The 22,969-nt window shown below is 49.0% G+C and overlaps 1 protein-coding gene across 7 annotated transcripts in view; it reads right to left on the bottom strand.

Annotated features, from left to right (window-relative positions):
- The window catches only part of IQSEC3 (IQ motif and Sec7 domain ArfGEF 3), a 110,661-nt gene that overhangs the window by 43,272 nt on the left and 44,420 nt on the right, over positions 1-22,969 (bottom strand). For all 7 annotated transcript variants that reach the window (XR_012002996.1, XR_012002997.1, XR_012002998.1 and 4 more), the window contains exon 3: positions 11,676-11,955. Coding sequence is in view for 3 of the 7 variants with exons in the window: in XM_072766260.1 (XP_072622361.1) it covers positions 11,676-11,955 (280 nt within the window). In the remaining 4 variants the exon portion in view is untranslated. The remainder of the gene's footprint in view (positions 1-11,675; positions 11,956-22,969) is intronic.

Genomic DNA, 22,969 nt, shown 5'->3' with positions numbered 1-22,969 from the left:
ATGGAGGACAGATGAACGAGTGGACAGATGTTTCAAGAGTGGGAGTCCTAGGGTGCTGGGGGCTCAGTCCATTGAGTGTCTGCCTTTGGCTAGGGTCATAATCCTGGGGGTCCTGGGATCGAGCCCCATGTCAGGCTCCCTGCTTGGCAGGGATTTAACTTCTTCTGCCTTTGCCCCTCACTCCTGCTTGTTCTCTCTCTCTCTCTCTTTCTCATAAATAAATAAGTAAATAAATAAATAAATAAAATCTTTTAAAATTTTTTTAAATTTAAATAAGAGTAGGAGTCCCTCCACGCTAACATGCTCCATAACTTGGACCACCTCTGTTCTGAACAATGGGAGTTGTTGGGATCCTCAGGTGGCTCAGTGGTTTAGGGCCAGCCTTCAGCCTAGGGTGTGATCCTGGAGTCCCGGGATTGAGTCCCACATCGGGTTCCCTGCATGGAGCCTACTTCTCCCTCTGCCTGTGCCTCTGCCTCTCTGTGTGTGTGTGTGTCTCTTATGAATAAATAAATAAAATCTTAAAACAACAACAACAATGGGAATTGTACAACAGGCAGGGCTTGGTTGGGCTGGTGGGGGCATGCTACCTCATGTAGACTGTGCTAACTCAGGAAAATCTCTGATGAGGGGCTGGTGGTGTGTCTCCAAAGCCCTTACTCACCTCCTCCCACCTCCTGCTACAGTCTTCTCTCCCTCTCAGATGGCTATGTTCTCCCTCTTTCTCCCTTACCAAAACCTCTTAGGAAAAGACCAGAGAGACTTTCTCTTTGAGATGGCAGTGACCACTAACATTTACCCAAGGTAGGCTCACCAGGGCTGCAGCTGGACTGCCTCTCACGACCCCAGTGATCCCTTCACTTCCCTCCCTGTGGGTGCCCCCCACCCTGCCCCACCAGACCAGAAGAGATATCTTTCTAGCCCAGGAAATCTCACAGACACAGTTGGGACACTCCTGGGTAAAATGGGATGATCTCAGTGTTGCCTTCAGCCCTTCCATCTCACCATTCAGGGCCCTTCCCATCCCCAAACCTAGTGGCATTATTCTGTCTTCCCATAGGCTCTCTGAAGATAGTTGGGAAACTCAATCCTATTAAGGTTTAAGTGGCCAATAAGGCCTCCTGCCTGGCACCCCTCAGAAGTGTGTTCATGTCACGAAGTACAAGGCCTCAAGCAGAAGGGCTTTCTGGTCCTCATATCATAGGACCTTCAGGATGCTCTTAAAAACCATACCAAGTGGGTAGGTGGGTGGGGGGATGGGGTAACTGGGTGATGGGCATTAAGGAGAGCAGTGATGTGATGAGCACTGAGTGTTTTATGCAACTGATGATTCACTAAATTCTACCCCTGAAACTAATAATGCACTATACATTGGCTAATTGAAATTAAGTTAAAAAACCAAAAAACCCATACCAAGTGTATCAGTTATCTACTGCTGCATAACAAATTATCCCAAACTTAGTAGCTTAAAACAACACCCTCTTATCTTCTCTATAGCTCTGTCAGTCAGTGGTCTGGGCACTGCTCAACTGGCATCTCTGGGTGGGACCTCACCTAGAAGAAGTCAAGGCATCAGCTGGGACTGCAATCTCACACAAAGCTCAGGGTCTTCCTTCACACTTATTGTCGGCAGAGTTCGGTGAGATTCTAAGGCCAAGGCCCTCAGTTATAGATACCTGCTGTTCTCTGCTATGGGGTAGTTCAGCCCTTAGAGGCCAACAGAAGAGTGACTCTGATGCTTCAACTTCTTATAAAGGGTTCACCTGATTAGATCAAGCCACCCAGGGCGATTTTCTTTTGGATTCACTCAAGGGCAACTGAGTGGTAATGTAATCACAGGAGTGATAGCCTATTATGCCTTCTAGTCCCCTGGCACTCAAGGGAAGGGGATTATATAGGATGTGCGCATTTGGGGTCAGGAATCTCAGGCTGTCAGATTTCTGCCTACCATACCTATTAGACAATTGCCAATGGGGTTTTATCATGTACCCAAGATCTCCAGAGAAACGTAGAAATTTCTATCTCAGAGGCATTTCGTTGCTGCTTTTGCAGAAATCACGTCAGAGGGGAGATACCACTGTAGCTTGGCTCACTGTCCCTGCAGAACTCTGGCTGGCTCCCTGAGGTCTGGAATGGAGATTGGCCTTGAAGAGACTGGGCGCCCTCCAAGGGGAAGTGTACAGAGTGAGGGGAGCTGACTTAATTACCTCCTTCTGGCAATTTCTGTCTCCCTCTTACCCTCCTTGAGTACCAGGAGAAACTGTCACCAAGCAGAAATTCATATTTCTTTCCTACCTGGCCTACTCACACTTCAAGGGAAATACTAGGCCCATGAGCATTCTTTTCAGGTTATGAGATGCTATTGGCAAAAGAGTGAAGGTATAAAATCCATTGCCTGAAATGTTTCCAGAATAGGAAAGATGTTCATCCCCCTGGCACCGTATTGTCCTACCTAGAGGCAGAAGGCTGACTGAGCTAAGCCTAGGAGACTTCTGTGAGCCAACGTCCCCAGGTCAACCAAGCAGAGAAGAAAACCTGACTTTATTTTTTTTTAAGATTTTATTTATTTATTCATGAGAGACACAGAGAGAGAGAGAGAGAGAGTCAGAGACATAAGCAGAGAGAGAAGCAGGCTCCATGCAGGGAGCTCAACATGGGACTCAATCCTGGGAAAGCAGGCACTCACTCTTTAGCCACCCAGGTGTCCCAAAACTTGACTTTAAAGATCTTGAATCTGTTCCATCCAGTTCTCCACTAGACTATAGGCCCCATGAAGGCAGACTTTGCCATGTTCACTGCTTTATCCCCAATGCTTAAAGAGTGCCCAGCACACAGTAGGCCTTCACTGAATATTTACTGAATACATTAAAGAATTAATCACAAAGTTATCTTTGTGACTCTCAAAAACCTCCCTAATCTTTTTTTTTTAAGATTTTATTTATTTATTCATGAGAGACACACAGAGAGAGGCAGAGACATAGGCAGAGGGAGAAGCATGCTCCATGCAGGGAGACCGACATGGGACTCCATCCCGGGTCTCTAGGATCAGGCCCTGGGCTGAAGGTGGCACTAAACCGCTGAGCCACCTGGGCTGCCCAGAGATCTTTAATCATGAAATCTGACGGTCCATCCTCAACCTACCTTCCTCCTCCCTGTTTTCTGCAGCTCCTGGTATTTTTATCACTCTGAAACCCTGTCCTCAGCTCTTGTGACCCAGTCTACCTTGGTCATCTGTTTCCATACAACTTTTTAATCCAATACTCTGACCACAAAACCCCTAAGCATGCCAGTTACAAGTCATATATGAGCCACCGTCCACTCTGCAGACACATTTGAATTTTTTTCCTATGCACTTCTGTGTTGGAAATCATCAGAGCAGTCTCTTGTAGCTGATAATTAACAACTGATTAAGAGGGAAGAGCCCTTGTGGCAACTCTACAGTTGTCCTGAAGGCTAGTGTCTTCTCACTTCTTGTGTGAGAACCTTGTCCACTATCATAACTTCATCCTACTTTAATGGACTGATGAACAAGCCTTAGGGGAGATCCTCAGTCCCAGCCTTGCTTCTTCCCTGCTGGTTGACCTTGGACAAGTTTCCTAACATCTCTGACTCTCTGCTTTCTTATCTGTTAAATGAAGCTAATCCTGCTGACTCTGTAGCTTGTTATAATTGAATTGTTTCATATAGCACTGGCCACATACTCGGTGTACAGTAAGTGGTAGCTATATGAAGACAATGATGATTATGTGAATGTCTCTCAAATTTCCATTCTTAGGCTTGATCCTAGAATTGCATTTCCAACAGTCCATGGATCCCTCTGTTCATTATACAAAGCCACTGTCTTTCCCCCACTCCTTGAACCAGCTCTCAATGATTTCTTTATTTGCCTACAGCACCTTGACTGCTCTGCTCTCGACAGCCGGGGAAACTTGCATTTGTCCATGGGTTCTCCTTCACCCCAGCCTCTGCATCTGTCAGCCTCAAAGCCTTTATTCCACACCCCTCTACCCTCAATACCTTTTGCATCATCCTGACCTTTCCACCAGACTGTTGCCACAGGGGGCTGTCTTTGGCTCCTAACCTGGACCACTCTGGCTGGCAGCCTCCCCACTGCCTCCCTGCTCCTTTCTTAAATCTACCATCCACCCTAGTCTGCATAACCCTAATCCAGGGTCTCGGAGAGCAGATTTGAACATAGGCCTTCAGTTGCTTGAGAGCATTGCCCAAAATAAATATAAACGCTTCCTGCTGGCTTTCTGACCCTGAACAATCTGACCTCAGCCTACGTCCCATCCTCTACTACTACACCAAGCCTGTGTCTACACTGGATGGATGCCTGCTCCTCCCCCAGCCCACACTAGGCTTTCCTGCTCTGAGTGTTTGCTCAGCCTTGTTCCTCAGCCTGCACTATCCTCCCCTTTCTTCAAGATATGCCTCAATTGTGTTTTCTCCAGGAAGCCTTCTAGGTCTCCCAACCAGACAGGGAGCTCCCCGCTTCAGATGCCCATGGAGAATGTTGTTTCTTACATCTCTCTGACACCCAGTTTTCTCTATTCATCTTTGTGATATTCATCTAACCCATCCTTCCCTCTCTCCACCCCACCAATCCCGACTCCAGCAGAGCATAAGTGATTCGAGGCCTCTGATCCATGCACAGCACCTAGCACAGAGCCTGCAAAGAGCATCTGCTTACTAGGGCATTTGAATTCAGTTGTTGGATATTCTCCATTTGTTCCAATGCATTTAACACAACCATCTCCCATTTATTTCAGCCTCATGCCTGCCGCAACTCCAGCCTGCACTGTCCCCCAATGTTTCTTTCCCATGCTTTGCAGCCCACCCTTAATGCTCTCTGGATTCCCATGGACTGTACCTCACAGGCAGGATGGTGTTATCTGTCTCTACATTCCTGGTGTCCAGCCTCGAGACAGAGTCGTCTGGGGCTTAATAAATGTTTGCAGACATGAACTAAACTGAACTCTACCCTGTACCCCAGGGGAAATAAAAATCTAGGCTCTCTTCTGGATCTGGGCTTGGAGTCAAAAGCTGCATCTTCCTCTTGCCCCCCTCTGCCCCCATCCCCCCCACCCCAGGGCTCAGGAACTTGGCAGTGTCCCAGGTCAGCTCTGTACACCCAGCCAGGCCCTCCTGATCACCCTAACTCTTTTCTCTTCTTAACCAGGGCCAGGTCAGAGAACTAAGAGAGATGGATATGGGAGTGGGGGTGGGGGGTGGCCCCAGGGAGGGAAGGGTCTCTGGGCCCACTGGCCTAAGGGCAACTCAGCTCACTTCTCTCTAAACCCCATGAATCATGGGTAATCGTAGCCTTGCCTCCTTCCAAGAGAGCAATCTCTCAGCTTCTGCCAGAAGAAGCAGTAGAGGGGAGCTGGGGGGGGGGGGGGGGGGCTTTGTCTATCTAATGAGCCTCTCAGTGTTAATTAGAATGTACTCCCTCTTTTCAGGTTGCTGTGGCAGCTGAGCTGGAGGAGGGCCTCAGAGAGGTGGCTGCCAAGTCCAAGTCCGGGGGAGGGGAAGAGAGCAACTAGCTGGGGGACTGCAGGGCTGAGGAAGGAGGGAGCTGAGGGGGCGGTGGCTTTCACATGTGAGCAAGGATTTCCTCTGATCCAAGATTTCCCAGCTGAGAATGTTAAAGCATTACGTGGAATGAGCCTGTAGAACTTGGCAAGGGAAGGTTTACGTGAGGCTTAGGAGCAGACAGTCTGGGGCAGGAAGGAGGGCGGGGGGTGCTCGAGCTCAGAGATGCTAAGCATCTCTGGAGGAGGCTGGCCTGCATGGGGCAGGCTGTGACCTCTGCATCTTCTCCGTGTGCCCACCTCCCTGTCCACTGTCCAAAGTACAGAAAGTGCTGGACACAGCTGGACACAGAGTCCTGCCTTGGGAGCAGGGCTGCACTTGGGAACCTCTCTTGACTCTAGCCAGCTGGGGGTGAGAGGGGTGCTATGACTCAGCTGCTCCTAGGTCACAGAGACTGTCTCAGGTAGAGCTGCTGCTGTGGGGAGCCTTCTCTGAACCCTGGATCAGGCTCCATGCTGTCACCAGCACTCCTGCAGTGCCCGGTGCATCACTTCCTTGGAACCTCTCCCTCTGTGATGAACAGACTGTGGAAGACTCTGGGTAAAACCAAGGACTGTGGAGTCCCAGTATTGGCTGCACCAGGGATGCACATCTAGGGATGTGTCCTTGGGTGAGTGACTCGATGATATCACTAAGCCTCAGTCTCCTCCTTCCTAAAACGGGAATAGCTCACCGGGATATGGTGCAGATCTGGTGAGATAATGCATGGGAAATGCTTAGCACCTTGTCCCGCACATAGTTGGAGCTGTTCATGCCAACTAGTGCTGATGACATGTCAGCACTCACCACTGGAGTGAGCTCCTTGAGGCCCGGGACTGCATCTTCTGTATTGTGGTGGCCCAGGCCTTGCACAGGGCAGCTGTGCAGTATCGTTCCCTGAACTGGATGCAAGTGGACAGAAGGACTCTCCCTGATGAGTGTCCCTTTCACCATCATCCTCTGTGGGCTGGCCCTCTGGTGCGCTCCATATCCTTGGTAGGACTCTCAGCTTCAGAGGAGGAAGGAGACTTAGATCCTCTGGGACAACCCCTCATTTCACAAATGAGGACACTGAGACCCAGAGAGTGGGAAACATAACCACCACTTCTCCCCTTGACAGGTACCCCCTGGTGAGGCGAACCCTGAGGCTGGCGTCTGGGAGATCTGCTGTAGAAGGGGCTGCTGTCCAAATAGAGAACGTGACTGAGGCGGATGCTACTGACCACAGCTGCATGGCCCCCTGACTTGGACAGCAGAGAGCGCAATGCCATTTGGACACCCCATGTGAGCTCCAATCAGTGAGGGCACAGAACAGGATACAAACCCCCTCGAGGGCCTAAATGAATTTGGAAATCACTCGGGTGCCCTGTGTATCCTTGTCACACAACTTTCTTGGAAGACCCCCTCCCTCCCAAAGGGACCTGCATGCTCCCTCTTGGTCCACCTAGGTTGTAGCCCCAAGGGCTGCTGTGAGATGAAGTGACAGAGCTGAGGGCAGAGGGAGCAGAGGACCTCCCCACTGTGTGAAGCTGGGGAGAGGCCCTGGGGGCTAGGGTAACTGGAAGTCCAGGGGCCAGCTCCTGTATTCACTTGTTCGTTCATTCGTTCATGTGTCTGTTCTTTCATTCATGTGTTGCTCCAACATGGAGCATGTCCCCAGTGCCAGGGACTGTGCTGGGTGCAGGGAAACAAAAGTGCAGCGAGAACAGCATATCATCTAATACATAGGGAGCGCTTACACCTACACGGACTATACAGTAACCCCCGGCCCTGGAGGTGTCCTGTGCACAGCCTGCTCACCTCCACGACAGCCCTGATAATGACATAGGTCTTGCCCTTAGGAGTGGGACGGTTTTCGGGTGGCACAGGGTCAGCAGTGGGGCACTCAGGGAGAGCACACACCCAAGCTTAGGGATGCTGAGCTGAGAGCTGAAGTATGAGTAGAGACCTCCCAGGTGAAGTGTGATGGAGGGACAGGTGGGGAGTGTTCCCAGCAGAGAAAATAAGATACATCAAGGCCCAGAGGCAAATGACAGCACTAAAATCTGGAGAAAGGCAAATGGGACCAGCTGGAATCCCGTGTGGGGGCAGGGCAGGATGTGGGGTTGCATCTGGTGGTGGAAGAACCTGGAGAAGTCTTTGTCCTATACATGGTGAGGAGCCATGAGAGGTCTTCACACAGCGAAATACCATGATCAGGTGCACTCTCTATAAAGAGGACTCAGCTGCAGGGCAGAGATCAGGTTGGAAGAAGCACATCTCCCACCAGGGGAACCTGTGGGGGTTTCCCCAGGGGCTCAGGCAAGAGTTGATGGTGGCCTACCCTGGGGGGTGCAGTGGGCTGGGCAGGAGAGGGAGGAATTCGGGAAATAGTTAAGTACAGTAGCATCAGTGGGGTTTGGGGTGGAGCAGATGCCAGGGAAGAGAGAGAAGAGTCAGAAAATGCCTGGGATTCTGGAATGGCTGGAAAGTTGGTGGACTAGGAAGATAATGATTGTCCAAGGATTCATGCAACTGGGGACACTGACAGAATCAGAATATTAAATCCTAGATCTCAAAGACTCCTAACTCTGGGAAACAAAGGGTTGCTGATAGGGAGGTAGATGGGGGATAGGGTAACTGGGTGACGGGCATTAAAGAGGGTATGTGATGAGATGAGCACTGAGTGTTATACTATATATTGGCAAATTGAATTTAAACAACAACAACAAAAAGAATAAAGAAACCTAAAGCAAGGTCAGGTCCTGGTCCCAGGCTTCATGCACCTCTCCCTCTTCAACTCACTTAGTATTTTCCCCTTTTCATCCTCAAGCATCTTCTTCATGCCAGGCACTGTGTCAGGCACTGAGGATATAATGATGATTAATAAGTCATGTATCCTGCCTTCAAAGAGGAGTTAAGTGAATGGAGAATGAGGATATAGAACTGAAGGGCTACGACAGGAAACAGCTAGATGCTAGGGGATCATCAAGAAGGGACATTCATTGCAGCCTTGCAACGGCAAGGAAAGCTGCCAGAAGGAGGAAGGAGGATTCTGTCCACAATTCTGTCCCAAAGTAAGAGAAAGAGTAACTGAGGCCAAGTGCTAGATGAGGAGCAGCAGTGTTCGCAGTAAAGGCGGAAGGAACAGCATTTACAAAGCCCCAAAGAGATAGGAGGCAACAGAGGCCCAGAGAAGTTAATCTTGGGCAGCTTGCCCAAGATCACACAGTTCATTTGCAGAAGATATAGGAGCTGAACTCGTGCTGTATTTTTAATCACTTTTCTCTAGCCCCTCACCAGCCTGTCTTCCTCCCACCCCTAGCCTATGCTTGGCTTAGAGAGATACCCCAGCCAGGGGAGGTGGGCTGTTCCCTGAGGCTGGTGCACTCAGCACGAACGCCCCTGGCACATCCTCTACCAACTCTCACCTTTCCCACCCCACTCCTGCTGGCCCGACATGCAGACCTGTCCATCAGAATGATGTCCACCACAAAAAGGTCCATGACACCAATGAAAAAACCCTGTACAACTCTCCATATGCCACCTAGTCACTCAGAATTAAACTAATTCTCCTGTCCAAGTTGAAGCTTGGTTTTATTGACTAGATGCTCCTTAAGTTGACCTGCACTCTCTTTGCAGGAGCAAGTAGAGATCATTTTTTTCCCTTTTTTTCTTTTTAAAAGATTTTATTTATTTATTTATTTATTTATTTATTTATTTATTTGAGAGAACAAGTGGGGGGAGGGGCAGAGAGGGAGGGAGAGAGAGAGAGAGAGAAGCAGACTCCCCCGCTGAGTGGGCTCGATCCCAGGGTGCTGGGATCATGACCTGAGTCAAAGGCAGATTCTTAACCAACTGAGCCACCCAGGTGCCCCCGGACCATTTTTTTTCTCCCTGTTACTTCACTCTCTTGTTCTTTTGCGCATCATAGTTATTCAAAAATTATTCATTCAGTGAGCTCTTAGTATGTCCAAGACACTCTGCTAGATGCTGGGGGAAGGGTACATGGATGGTTAAGAGATGGTCTCTGTCCTCAAGAAGCACAGTCATGCAGAATTGAGAAGACTTCTTATCTGGGCCAACTGACCACCCACATCATACTGTTGTGTTCCAGATGGACTGTCTGCCAGCCCCTGCCTGGGCATTCCCGGTAACACAAACTCCCTACCTCCCAAGCAGGGCACTCTATATTTTTAACAGCTCTAATTGTTAATTGAGCTAAAAGCTTCCTTTCTTGTAGACTTCATACATTAGTACCACTATTTTTGCCTAGAATGATAGAAAATATATCTAATCTCTTTTTCACATGCCAGCTCTTCCATATTTAAAACTTGTTTTTATGTCTACAATTTCTCCATATGACTCTAGCCAATCCTATTTTCCTTCTTAGGAGCACCTTGGAATCCTCGGGATTCTTACATCCCTCTTAAATGAAGCCCCAAGAATCAAGTACAGGCTCCAAATGAGCCCTGACCGGGAACTAGTGTAGGGCTCCAGCCAGCTGCTCCCTTATCGGTGGGGGGACTTTATCCACCCCTCTGTGAAGGCTGCTGTACTCACTTCTTTGGCAGCTGTTTTACTGGTTATTGACTCCTCTTGAGCTTACAATCAACTAGAGCCCTACGGTCTTTCTCCCAGGACCAAGCCTGCCCATCTTATACTAATGATATGAGCTTTTCAAAGCTAAGAGAACTTTAGATGTTTTTCTCTATTTCATTTAGACTTTTTCATTTAAATCTTTAGGTCTCAATGAGATTTTTACAAAATCTTGGATTCTATCACCACAATATTAGCTGTCCTCTTTCAGCTTGGTGTCAGCAGAAATTAGTGCCTTGTCAAAAATGATTGAACTGAACAGGACCAACGACAGCACACCACTTAACTCCTCAGGAATTGGCATTGATGGAAAAATCAACATTTTTTTTTGTTTTGAGAATTCTATTTGAAAACAACCCACTTGACTATATTGTCATCTAGTCTACTTCCTATCTTGTCCACATACATATCATGGGAGATTTTGTTAAATACTCTACTGACAGCCAGATGTTCCACCAATAGCTGGCCTTGATGCTGAAGGGAAGAAATGAGGTTGGTATGGCCTGACTCAGTCTTAGTGACCTTTCTAAGAGCTTTCCTTCCAAAGATTCACTTTGGCCATTGAGTTAAACGATGGTTCTTTAGCACCTATACATTATAGGGCTAGAAGGGACCTTGGAGATGATTCAGGGTCTAATTCTCAATTTCGCTGATGAAGAAACCAGTGTCCAGAATGCTTAATTGGCATTCCCAAAGTCACAGAATTAACTAGAGCAAGACTGAAGACTGTATCTTATGTCTATGGATCCAAGTTCAGTCTTCTTTTAAAAAAAAAATTATTTATTTATTTAAGAGAAACACAAAGAGAGAGGCAGAGACATAGGCAGAGGGAGAAGCAGGCTTCCTGTGGAGAGCGTAATGCAGGACTCGATCCCAGGACCCCTGATCACGACCTGAGCTGAAGGCAGATGCTCAACCACTGAGCCACCCAAGTGTCCCTCAGTCCTCCTTCTTAACAGTATCTAGTCATGATATCTTTCTCTAAGCATATGCACATGAGTATACACACACACACACACACACACACACACACACACATGAATGGAATTTGTTTTGCAATAGGGGAGCTCTGGTTAATCTTGGGAATCCTCAATCTCCCTGGAGGAGACCACTGTCTTTGCATCTCATTTGAACCTATGTGTGCCTATACCTGGGGCATGAAAATGAGGCTATATCTTCTAAGCAGCAGGTGGAGGTAGGGGCTTCCCCAGGGAACAGTGGGCCACCTGCGGTGAGGTTTGGGGGGTGGCTATTAGGCCTCCTGAACATGGCAAGAGGAACAGAGCTCTGAATACACTGCCTAAGGGCCTGGCATTGCAAGGGTGTGCCCCCTGCCATGTAAAGGCTGGTTCCTGACAAACTGGGCTACAGGGCACCGCAGAATACTTAGCTCAATTTAGTGGGAAAGGAGTGCACCTGCAGCAGAAGTGTGCCCAAGTGGGGAGATCCCTGGTACCCTGGATAGCCCCCGGAGGCAGGGCCCCTTCACCACCCTCCCCGCCCCCCTTGGAGGCCCTGGGTACCTGTTTATTCTTTAGGTCAAGGGAGAGCTCGTAATCGGAGGCGTTAGGGGCGTGGGAGCAGAGCGCCGTCGCCAGGGCAGGCTGCTGCCGGCCGGGGGAGGCCGTGCGGTGGGGGCCAGCCCTCGGGGAGGCACCCCCCGCCCCCGGCCGCTCCTCCTCCTCCTGCAGCTCCTGGGCTTGAGCCTTCGGGGCATGGGCACTGGGTCTGCCGGCTGCCACCGCCGCCGCTGCCACCACGGAGTCCTCCATGCCCCCACCGGCCTGGGCGCAGGAGCCATCACTGTGAACAAAAGGCAACGGTGCTCGGTTGGGGGAGAGCGGGACTGGGTGCATGTGGGTGCGGGGGGTGAGGAGAGCACTCTGGCCTGGCCTTTGGGGCAACAGCGAGCCTTTCTAGTGTGGGGGCTGGTGGGGGGCCCCCTGCCGTCACCTCTAGGGAGGGGCTACCTTGGCAGGGGGAGAGCTTCAGGCAAAGAGCAGAACCTGAGTTGGCAGGGGTATCCCAAGCAGAGGGAAGAGGCAGCTATACTTAGAAGCAGTATGGCCCATAGGGGAAGAGTAGACCACCTGGCTTGGAATCTGGACTCTGACTTACTAGCTGTGCGAACCTGAACAGGCTACGTAAGAAAGTTCATTGTACCTCTGTTTCCTCATCTAGAAAATGGGCACAATACTAGTACCTACCCCAGTACCAACCTCCAGTTGGAAGGTCTGAGTTAGCTAAAGCTCTTAAAACAGTGCCTGGCTCATGGTCGTAGCTATGTTTAAGTGTTAACTGTTATCATAATCAGTGATCTAGTTCCCTGGCCAGTGGCTTAGGCAGCTGGAAAGAAGCTGACCTACACTGGACCTGCTCCATTTTTACACCACCCCAATGACTGTTGGGGGGGAGAGGGGTGATACAGGCTTGGCTGGGGCACAAAGCCCCTCCAGGCTGGGTAGATGTCAGCTCTTTGGGGCTGGGGCTGTGAAAAGGACCGTGCTTGCCCTTCCCTGCTGGGTCTAGGGAAGCATCAGTTTTTGGCTTCTGGCTGCTCCTCCCCTTCCATGGAGCCAGCGGCACCTGACCATAGGTGCTGCCCACCTCTCTACTCTAAGAGGACACCTGCTAGCTGAAGCCACACACCCAGCTTGTGCTGGAGAATTAGTACTCTCAGGTTGTTCCCCTCCCTGGCCAGTCACCAAGTTCTGCCCCTGCTCAAGGCCAAGGACTAAGCCACCTGTCCATGAAGCCTTTCTAAGTGACTCCAACTTTAAATGCTTCTTCTGCTAGCCCACTAAGAGCTGTGCTTAGAGAGTCCCTTTTTCTTTCATAGGAGGAGAAGTATTGTGGCTACAGCATGGGCTAAACTCCCAGCTCTACCACCGTGTGGTTTCCGTTAAGTTGCTTTTTCTCTGAGCCCCCTTCTGGTTTCCTCATCTAGGTAGTGGGTGTACTAGTACCTATTTTATGAGGCTATGGTGAGAGGGAAAGGAGTCAGCATGTGTAAGGTGTCTGGCACACTGTCTGGCACAGCAAGTGCTCAATAAGTGTTAACTCTGATTTCCCCCATCTATCCCACCCTAAAGGCCAGGGCCTATATTCTATTTTATCCCTGCCCCTCACTTAATGCTGGACATATGATGAGAGCTCAGTTAATACTCGTTGACGGATAAATTACAAGGAGTGCAGAGGCCGTAGGGATGGCCCCTACAGTGGACAGAGATAGAAGATCAAGACTAGAAGGGACCCTAAAATCATCTAGTCCAGCCCTCCAGTTCCCCCTCCCCTTTTTTTTACAGGTAAGGAGCAGGGGCTCAAGAGTTAGGGTGGCCCTGGTCAGAGAGCCAGGCAATCTTCAGGCTTTCTTCTTCTAAGGCTTTGCCTTCATGTAAGGTGCCCCAAATCACACCAGAGATTGCTTCCTGTTGCTTCTACCCAACCTTGGAGCCTCCTGGTACTGGAATAACCAAGGATGGTGAAGAATCCTTTCACTCAATCTCCATCTATCCTCCCAGCACTCCTTGGCCTCAATGCCTCCAGAAGGGAGAGCTCTTTAGCTGGCCCTACCAATAAGGAGACCTGAAGGAAAGGTTCCTGAAGGAAACCCTCCTTGGGCATGTTCCTTTGCTCCATCATTACTTGTATGGCCATTAATCAAGTAGTATAGTTGAATGAGCTCTAGATATCTGATAAGGGTTTTTTTCCACTGATATCATCAAGAAGTTCTTTTCAAAACCTGACTTCAACTCCTATTCTTTCCAAAGGGCACACAGAAATAGCTCTTCCCTCTCCTATCACAATCTGCCTCCAGGGGGCACCATTCAGGCTCACCCATCTTTTCCACAGACTGTTTTTGGTATTAATAATGCCCAAGCCTCTTCACCCCAAAAGGTTTTCCAGATTCTTTAAAAACCTGGCCACCACTCAGGGCTACAGACACCTTTAAAAACAGCCCTTTGCTTTCTTTTATTGCTGGAGTGTGCTTGATGAGAGGTTCTGGGGAGTTGATGTCCTCGAATAGTAGTACTCAGCTGATGGTGAGGAAGGTAGATGGATAAATACCCTAGCTTCCTTGTCCCTTGAGCGGAATAATCCAAAGCACATTCTGCATCATCTCCCAAAGACACCCAACAGCCAAAGCAGTGACTTGATCATTAGTGAACATGTACTGGCTTCCTTCTCTTCTGTGTCTCATCTCCCACTCCTACATTGGCACTTCTTGGAGTTGCCTTGTCCCAGATAAACTACTTGTATTAAGCTAAAACAAATTTTAAAAATAGCCTTCTTTGTGGTCCAACCCCTCTGGATATAGACAGACTCCAAGGCCTTCTCCTGAGCTCATTTACAGGACCTGGGAGTTAGGAGATCCCTTATTGTCATCTCCAACATATATACATATGCACACACACATACACACACTCTCACACCAACACACACTAATGCTTCTAACTAGCTCTGTGGCCTTGGGTAATTCTTTTCTTCCTTCTGGGTCAGTTTCCTTACTTCTTCCCAGAGCTTGGATTCCGGTGCCAAGGCCAGTCCACCAAGGCCCACCAGCCCCCAGGTTTTAGGCTCTCCAGCTGGTATAACCAACCCTGCCTTTGCCTACCTCTATGCAAAGTGATCTGAGAGACTGTGGCCCTCCCAAGCATATGATGAAAAGTATTAGAAAGGAGACCTTGTCCTAGCCTTCCCTCCTACAATTTCTTCACAGATTTGTGTGGTACAAGGTGGCTATTGGAGAACTGCTGTCATCAATAAGGCAAAGTTTAAGGTTATACAGCGGCGGGCAAAGACCATGGGCTTTGGTATCAGGAAGACCTGGATTAGAATCCTGGTTCTACTACTTACTATGTGACCTTGGACAAGTTACCTAACCTCTTTGTGGTTCTATTTCCACAAAACGGACAACCTAATAACTCCTTTGCATATCTGCCGTGAGGAATAAATATAGCTTGCAAAGAACTTAGTATAAGTGCCTGGCACAGAGTAGTCCTTGGTAAATAGTGACAGCAGTGGTGGCTGTATTCTGAGCTGGAAACCTACAGCATGGCTCCCAAATGAATCCCCAGAAAAACAGCGTGGAGAATTCCTATGTGGAAGAGGTTCTCAACATTTAGCCTACCTCAACCTTCACAAAGCCCAAACAGTACGATTTTTCTATCATACCTCATGGTCTTTCCCAGACCTCCAGACTAACTTCCCTACTCTTTAGGGAGACAAGTGAAGGTGAGCTGGCTTCCCAAGTCTTCCTCCCACCCTTGTTCTCCACCCACTGGAGAAACAACACAGTGAAGGGCCTTGGTCTTGGGGGTCACCAAGTCATGGGATCTGTGACCTCTGAGGAATGTACACGTATTTACCACCTACAGGCAGGCCCCTTGACTGTACCAGCCACAAGATGGAGCATGCCCTAGGCAGACATTTGTCCAGTGCTCCTTGTGTGGTTTGTGTTTTAGTCACTTTGTCAGTGACAATGCAGGCCTGAGTACTTAAAAGTTCTATGTGATGGCTGAGCATCAAAAGAATGTTCCCAGCCTCTGTTTCCCTCTTTGTACCCCATCTATAAAAATGGTCCAAGGAAAGAGGTTAGAATATTCATCCTAGCTGTCATAGCTTGGGAGGACCATCTACTTCAACTGAGACCATTTACTTCAATCCTAGTCTCATATGGAACCGAAAGTCTATTGCTCCAGTGTCCAGAATATCACTCTTCTCAAAACACTGGCTGTGACCCTTAAATGTCTAGAGTTTGCTGGGCTGACCTTACATCATGGAGCTCCTGTCCCTAGTGGGTCAGATTTCCAGCAGCCTGGCACTTGGACAGGAATCACATGAAATGGGATTCACGCTGTGACCTGCATACCTTCTTGTAAGAAGGGAGGAGGAGAAAGAAGAGGGATCCTGGTTATCTTAGCTACCTTGGGCTCATTATCCAGCTGTGGAAACAGGTTCCTTGAATGGCAGCCCACTGGCGTGGAGAAAGTTAGGGTCACTGATGACATAAACGAGATGCTAGTCACAAAAATCTTTTCAAGGTTGGGATGCCCACTTGAGAAGGTAAAAAGAATGTGGGTGGCACCCACATTCCTTTTGTGGCCAGCATACAAATGAGCTCATTTTACCTTTCTCACTCCCTCTGAAAGGAGCTCACTTTCAGCTCCTCTGAAAGGAGCTCATTTGTATGCTGGCCACAAAACAAGAGGGTTCTGAGAAGGCTTTGGTTGTGCCCACGTGACATAAGGCCAATATCCATATAGGGACCCATGGCATCCACAGAGGTTATTCCACACATGAAACCACAGGATGTGAGCATGGCAAATGAAAGTCTTTAGGAAATTGGGGGAATAAGTAGTTGCCCAGAGAAATACTACATGTGCCCCGGACTAGAATGTCCTATGTGTTGGAACTGAATGTCACATCAGAGAGGGTCGCTTATGTCAGAAGCTGATTTGTGCTTTGAGGGATGATAGGGGCCTGTGGAACAAGGCGTATATATATGACTCCCTTGGGGCTCCAGTGACCACTCCATCCTATCACCCCTGCTATCAGAATTGACTTCCTAAAATGTAGATACTTTAATATCAATCCTTTGCTCAAAATGCATCAGTGATTTTCCAAAACTTGTGAGATAAAGTCTACAGGCATGGACTCAGGAGCACTCATGATCCCCAACCTTCCCTTCCAGCCGCATTTCTACCAAGTGACCACCCACTCCATGCACACTGAAACTCTCCCCAAATCTACCATGCGCTCTCAGGCCACCATGCGTTTCATGTGATCTCCTTCTGCCTTGAAATGCCTTCTCTCCATGCTCCTACTCTCTCACCCCTCCTTTCTCTGCCTTGTCAACTCTTTCATTGCCCCTGGGAAAAGTCAATCCCACTCTCCAATATGCTCTAATAATTCCTGGCACTTGCCTCTATTTCAGTAATGACCATTTTGTGGCCTTATTAGTCTTATTTTCATTGATGTGCCTCTCTCCACTAGACTATGCCATGTACACCTTTTTATCACCGGTGCTTATCACAGTGGGCTGGCTCATAAGACGTGTTTAATAAATGTTAAATGAAAAGATAGATGGCTGGACAGGTGGGTGGATGGATGGATAGATGGACATCATTTAATCTCTCCTACTTCCCCAAAGGCAGAAGTACTGAGGGGAGCTCCCAGACCCTCCTTCAAGGAACGACTTTTTGCCCAGCTCTGGCCATGCTTTTGGAGACTGCCCTTGCCATCAGCCCCAGCAGCCCCATCAGGGACAGGCTCAGCTGCAGAGAGCTCGTTGGCCCAAAGTCAACATCAGTCCCAGGGCTGTCCAAATCCAGTTATTGATTGAGGTGGGGATATAAAGATTCAGCCATTTTTACCCAATGTGGGGCAAGTTTGATAGGTCATTCTGACTCCAGAGCTTGCCTGGGATTGGCTGAGACTTCTGTTGGGCCTCCATCACTTGGACTTCTCCCTTTGCCCCTTACTGTGTTCCTGCCTTTCCTCCCATGGGTGTTGATCCCAAGCACATCCTCTAATAAACTTTCAGCACCCTCAACTCAGACTCTGCTTCCCAGAGAACCCAATCAGTGACAGATGCCTCGCCTTTCTTTTTTTCTTCCTTTTTCTCTCAACAGCCAGAGTTACCTGGGTCTGCCTGCCTGCAGTCCTGTAGAATCTTTCCCAGTTCCCAACGCCTTTGAAGAACTCTCTTCCCAGGAAAATGCACGTGATTTCATACAGGCCAAAATTTACCTCCACATTCAGAGACTTTATAGGCCCATAGACACTTTCTGGAGAGATTATCATGGCTTATCTCCCATATGCTGGGGACCATGCCAAGGGGTATAGGCAGCTCCGGTCATACGGAGAAAGTGTTGGGGTATCAGCCACCACAGAGCTTTCCGACATTGGTTACTGTTATCCTAACACGGATGGCATCCTCGTTCACAAGTGAGAGAGCTGGAGTGGAATGAGGCCCCTGGTTCTGCAATTTACTAGTTGGCTGACTTGGGCAAGACACCTAACGTTTCTGTACCTCAGTTTGCTCATTTGCAAAATGGGAAGGTGAGTACCTCCTTTCAGAGGGAGTGAGAAAGGTAAAATGAGCTCATTTGTATGCTGGCCACAAAAGGAAATACAGCCTTTCTATTAGGACAGAGTAAAAAGAAGGGCACCTGGCAGGATACCGGCATCTGTATTCACACAGCCCCTGTCAAGGAAGCTGACTCCAATTGGCGAGTGACCTCCCGGGGTGCTCAGGCGAGGCCATGTTGCCCACCACCAGGAGCTGGACAGGACAGGGGTAACTGAAGAGCTGTGTGAGGACTGGGAGAGGGCACCTAGGTGCATGCTGCCCTACCAGAGGCTGGCTTGGGCGGTGGCCTTGGCAAGAAGGTGGAGAAAGGAAGGAGGAGGAGGTGCAGGGAGAGGAGCATGGGTGGGGGCGGGGGGGGGGGAGGCTGTTTTCCTTTCTTGCACAGGCTAGAGCACAGAAAGGAATTAGAGCAGTGACTGCTAGAGGCCCTGCTAGGAGGTTTGGAAGGCTGAAGGGCTCCTCAGGCGGGAAGCAACCCCGGGAAGGCCTGACCAACTGCATTACATTAGCCCCAACTCTGCCAGCCTTTCTTAAAGCGCTTCTGAGACAAAGAAACAAGGCATTTTACAGACAAAAGCTAACAACATGCCTCACATCTGAAGATTTTTCAGCCCTTATGAAAACAGTTCTTTTTCTCCCATGTTTGAATCAATAAGGTGGCGGTAGATGGTCAGAATAAAGGCACTGAGCCAGGGAAGCCAAGTGTCCTCCCTCCCAGGTGGCACCCGCGAAAGCTGAGTGTGCAGAGGGCCAGTCCTAGAAACACAGTTGCTCTGTGCTGATTCTCCAGGCAGGCTAGAAAATGCTACTCAAGGCGGTGGGAAGAGCACTAGTCTGGGAGTCAAGGTCTCATCTCGCCTCGGCCCGCACCATTTGGTATAAGCTTAGGCACGCTTCTCTCTGGACCTCTGTGTCCTCTCATGACATGGACAGTTTGAGCAAGATGCTTTGGCAGCTAGAAGAAAGGAGAGGCTCAGCTTTCTCCACTTTCCCTCCCCTCTCTGTGGGCCCCAGGCACAGTATGGACTGCACCATCCCTGCTCGGTGGCTGGGCTCTGGTTTCCCTGCCCTCAACACACAAGGACACAGCAGAAGCCTCGTCTTGCTTCCCTTACATCATCGAATCCATGCCAGCACCTGCCCCAGCCCACGGCTCCTTGACCTCCATTGTCCAAGCTGGAAGCCATGTCGCAGAATAGAAACCCCTGGAGGAAGGCAGCTGTGACTTTCCAGGCTCATCCCCTTGCAGAAGCTGCCCTGACTTCATTGGCTGTGACAGATGCTTCTCCTTCCCCTCTCCCAAGGGCCCAGAGAGAGTAAGTTATTCTGTCTCCTGTTGGCTCCTCAGAGATTTCAGGTTTTGGTCTCAGAGCTGTTCCAAAAAGGTGTTAGCTGGTTTGACTTGCCAGGGGAGGTTTCCTGTCAAAGGAACCACAGTGCCCCCCTGGATGCGCACCTGCCCCATCTCCAGGCCCACAATAGCATGGCGCTCACTCAGGGATGGTCACAGAACAGCTCCAGCAGACTGTCTCCAGATGGCCCATGTGGAAACCTCCCCTGCCCAGCCCACCCCACAATAGAACTTCAGCACCTGGGCACATCAGAGCCTGCAGTCCTCCAGGGAAGCCTTATCTAGAAGTTTCCTTAGGACACCTCCCTCACAGCCTCCCAAGCTGGCCACACTGACTAATGCCATCTTCTTGCCACTGGAATCCTAACATTCTTGAGCATTGTGTTTTCTCACAAATAGAGGTAGACCTTATAGCAAAATCAAAGGTCAAGGATATTCTCCCTGCTCCCTGTCACCTCCCCAACATGCAGCACACAATTTCACAAATGCATATTTTTCCTAGCCCAGGCACAGAGAACTTACTGTGTACTTAAATGCACCTTGGATTTCCTCACCTTTTATGTGTGCTTGTGTAATCATGCCTAAGAGAAGATGTTTCCCACACCTGATGCCCTCATGGCACCCAACCCTGCGATGAAGCTCCAGAAATACTGCCCAAAGTCATCACAAGCCTAGTAGAGACAACACTTGGTATTTACAGCCTAGTAAAATCTGGTTTTATTTACTTTTCTCTTTTATAGAGCCATTTTATATATGCATCTATGAGTGACATATGTACGGTATAAAGAAAAATATTCACTTGTACGGAGCTCAAGAAATGGCCCATTAGAAGCCTTCATGCCCTGCATATTCCTCTTTATCTCCTCAAAGGAATCTTTGTCCCGAATTTGTGTTTAGCATTCCCTAGCTTTTCCTTAGGGGGAAATTTCTTCCTCATCTTTACGTAAGCAGCGATGGCTGCTTGGCAGGAGCCCTGCGTCTGCAGAGCGCTCTCACAGGGGAGGCTCAAGAACATTCAAGACCTTGCAGACTCCAAATAGGTCAGGAAGGCCCTGCAAGGACGATAGCCCAAAGCTCCACACTGGCAGGACAGAAACAGTGGCAGGGATCTGGCCACCGCTGGGCTGTACCCATTATCCCGGCAAGGGAGACTTTCAGGAAAGAAAATGGATTTGTTCTTTAAGGAACCATGCTGACCCCATCTTTTTGTGGTCTGGATATGTAACCATCCCCAAATGGACAGTGGTGACTGTCAGGAGCCACACAACCACACATGCTGGAGAGCTGTACTCAAGAAAGACATCAGCCCATGAGCCAGGTGAGAGCCAGGTCTGGGGTATGAGTGCCTTTGGGGTCCCTGAGAGGACAGAGCATAGGAGGCTGCAGGCATTGTTGGCCAACGCATAATTTGGGGCCGCACCGCAGCAGGTATAGGTGTAGACTCAGCGCCAGACTGCCTGGGTTTGAACTTGGGTTCTGCCATTGACTTGTTGTATGGCCTTGGGCAAGTTGCTTAACCTCCCTGGGCCCCACTTTCCTCTGTATGAGAGAATTAAGGTAGGAATGTGTGTACAATGCTCAGCAAGCTCTATGTAAGAAGCAACTGTCTTTTTCTTTTTTTAGGATTTCCAATGTGCTGTTTTGTTCAAATAAGAAAATTAAAAAAAAAAAAAAGCAAAAGTATCATTTGGCTTCCTTACAATGTTACAAAAAAATATGAAAAAGTAGCAAGGATATGACTTCAGAATAAAGAACCATCCTTGAACTTGACCTATCATTCCTTTATGTGCTAGAGTTCTTAAAATGCAGAAGTATTGTTCTTTTCTGTATGGCATAGTTTCTGAAGCTCTGAGTTAAAGATGATGCTGAGAGAAGCATACCAGAGGTATAAGGGCTGGGAGGCAGCAGAATGTAACAAGTATGAGATTAAGAACCAGACAGAATGACCACCGTTTAAAACCCACCCAGTCACTTGCGGTGTGGCATTGGCTAGTTCTCTGACTTCTCCACGCCTGTTTCCTCATGTGCAAGGTGGGGATACCTACCACATGATTCTGCCGGAGAGGTTAATAGAGCAATGTCCAGAAAGCCTCTGGCACCGACTGATGTTCGGTCAGTGTAGGTTTCCTTCTGTAATCTGGGCATGTCGTGCTCCTTTTAGCTCCTAGCTCAAGAGCAATTGCTCCCTGGAGAGCAAACACCTCATCTAGTTCCTCTTGGGTCCCTCAGAGAGCCACAGGATGGTGACCTACACAAACTGGGTGTGCACACCGTGCATCCCTGAAGCTGGACAAGAGAACGTGTCTGGCTATTTTGTGTCCTGGTGACTAGAAAGTCCCTTTATTCTATCCTCCTCCTGTCCCGGCCAGATCAGCCCTGCCTCATCCCAGCCAAGCAGGTGTTTCTTTGGTTGGAACTATTTCCAGGGAAAGATATTCTCCCAGCGACTCACAGCCTCAGTTTCACCACATACCAGGGGAAAGGTCTCTCATGGCCAACCGGTGCCTGTGGCAGTCAGGCCTATGCTTGCCAAAAACAGGACACAATTGTCCTATTTTTTCCTTACAACACAAGTGATGGAAATGGCAAAATGGCCAGTAGTGTAGGACACTGCTCTGGACATCTATCAAGTTGCTATGGAACAAGATTATTTACCTATGTCCCTACAGTCACCTTATCTTTTGCTTTCCTACTTGAAGTTCTGCCTAATGTCTAGCTTCAATCTTTCTTGCTGCAGTAGAAACCATTCACAAACATACTGGATTAGAGTGGCCGTGCCATTTTCCACATTTCTGTGGGTTTCGCACATCATTTCCAAAACTGTTTAGGATGAAGGGACAACGAAGGGCACACTGGCTTTGGGAGGAAGCCTCGGAGATCCCAGCTTGGGGGACCACCCACCCTTCCAGGCAGGGCAGGGTTTAGTGCCAGGCCATAATCCTTTCCCTGCAAGGGTTCAACTGTTTCCTCCTCTTAGGAGAACACGCAGTCAAACTGTCAGCTGGCAAGAATTTTCTGATAAAATGCCTTTGCTTTTAATCTCATCTTAGCCTGCACTGTGACAGCCTGGTGCCAAGTTAAATCATCTCCTCTCCTACCCTGATGTCTAGAAAATCTCCTCCCTGGGCCTGGTGGCCCTGCTGGATTGGCATTCATCTGGGCCTCTAGCTTCTTTGATCTTTTCCCCAAATCGGTCCCTTGGTTTTCAGAGTCTTTCTCTCTCTCAGATATTGGGCTCTTCCTAGCCAACACTCCATATGTCCCAGGCTAGGCTTGAATAAAAACATCTGAAAGACTGCCTCCTTCTCCATGCACATCACCTGCCATCCAAAGGAGGGACTAGACCCTCTCTCTGATGGGCATGGCTCAAT

This window comes from Vulpes vulpes, chromosome 8 (genome assembly GCF_048418805.1).
Source record: "Vulpes vulpes isolate BD-2025 chromosome 8, VulVul3, whole genome shotgun sequence".
Lineage (NCBI taxonomy): Eukaryota > Metazoa > Chordata > Mammalia > Carnivora > Canidae > Vulpes > Vulpes vulpes.
Note: the sequence above shows the minus strand (reverse complement) of the source record. Positions and strands in the feature narration are given on the sequence as shown.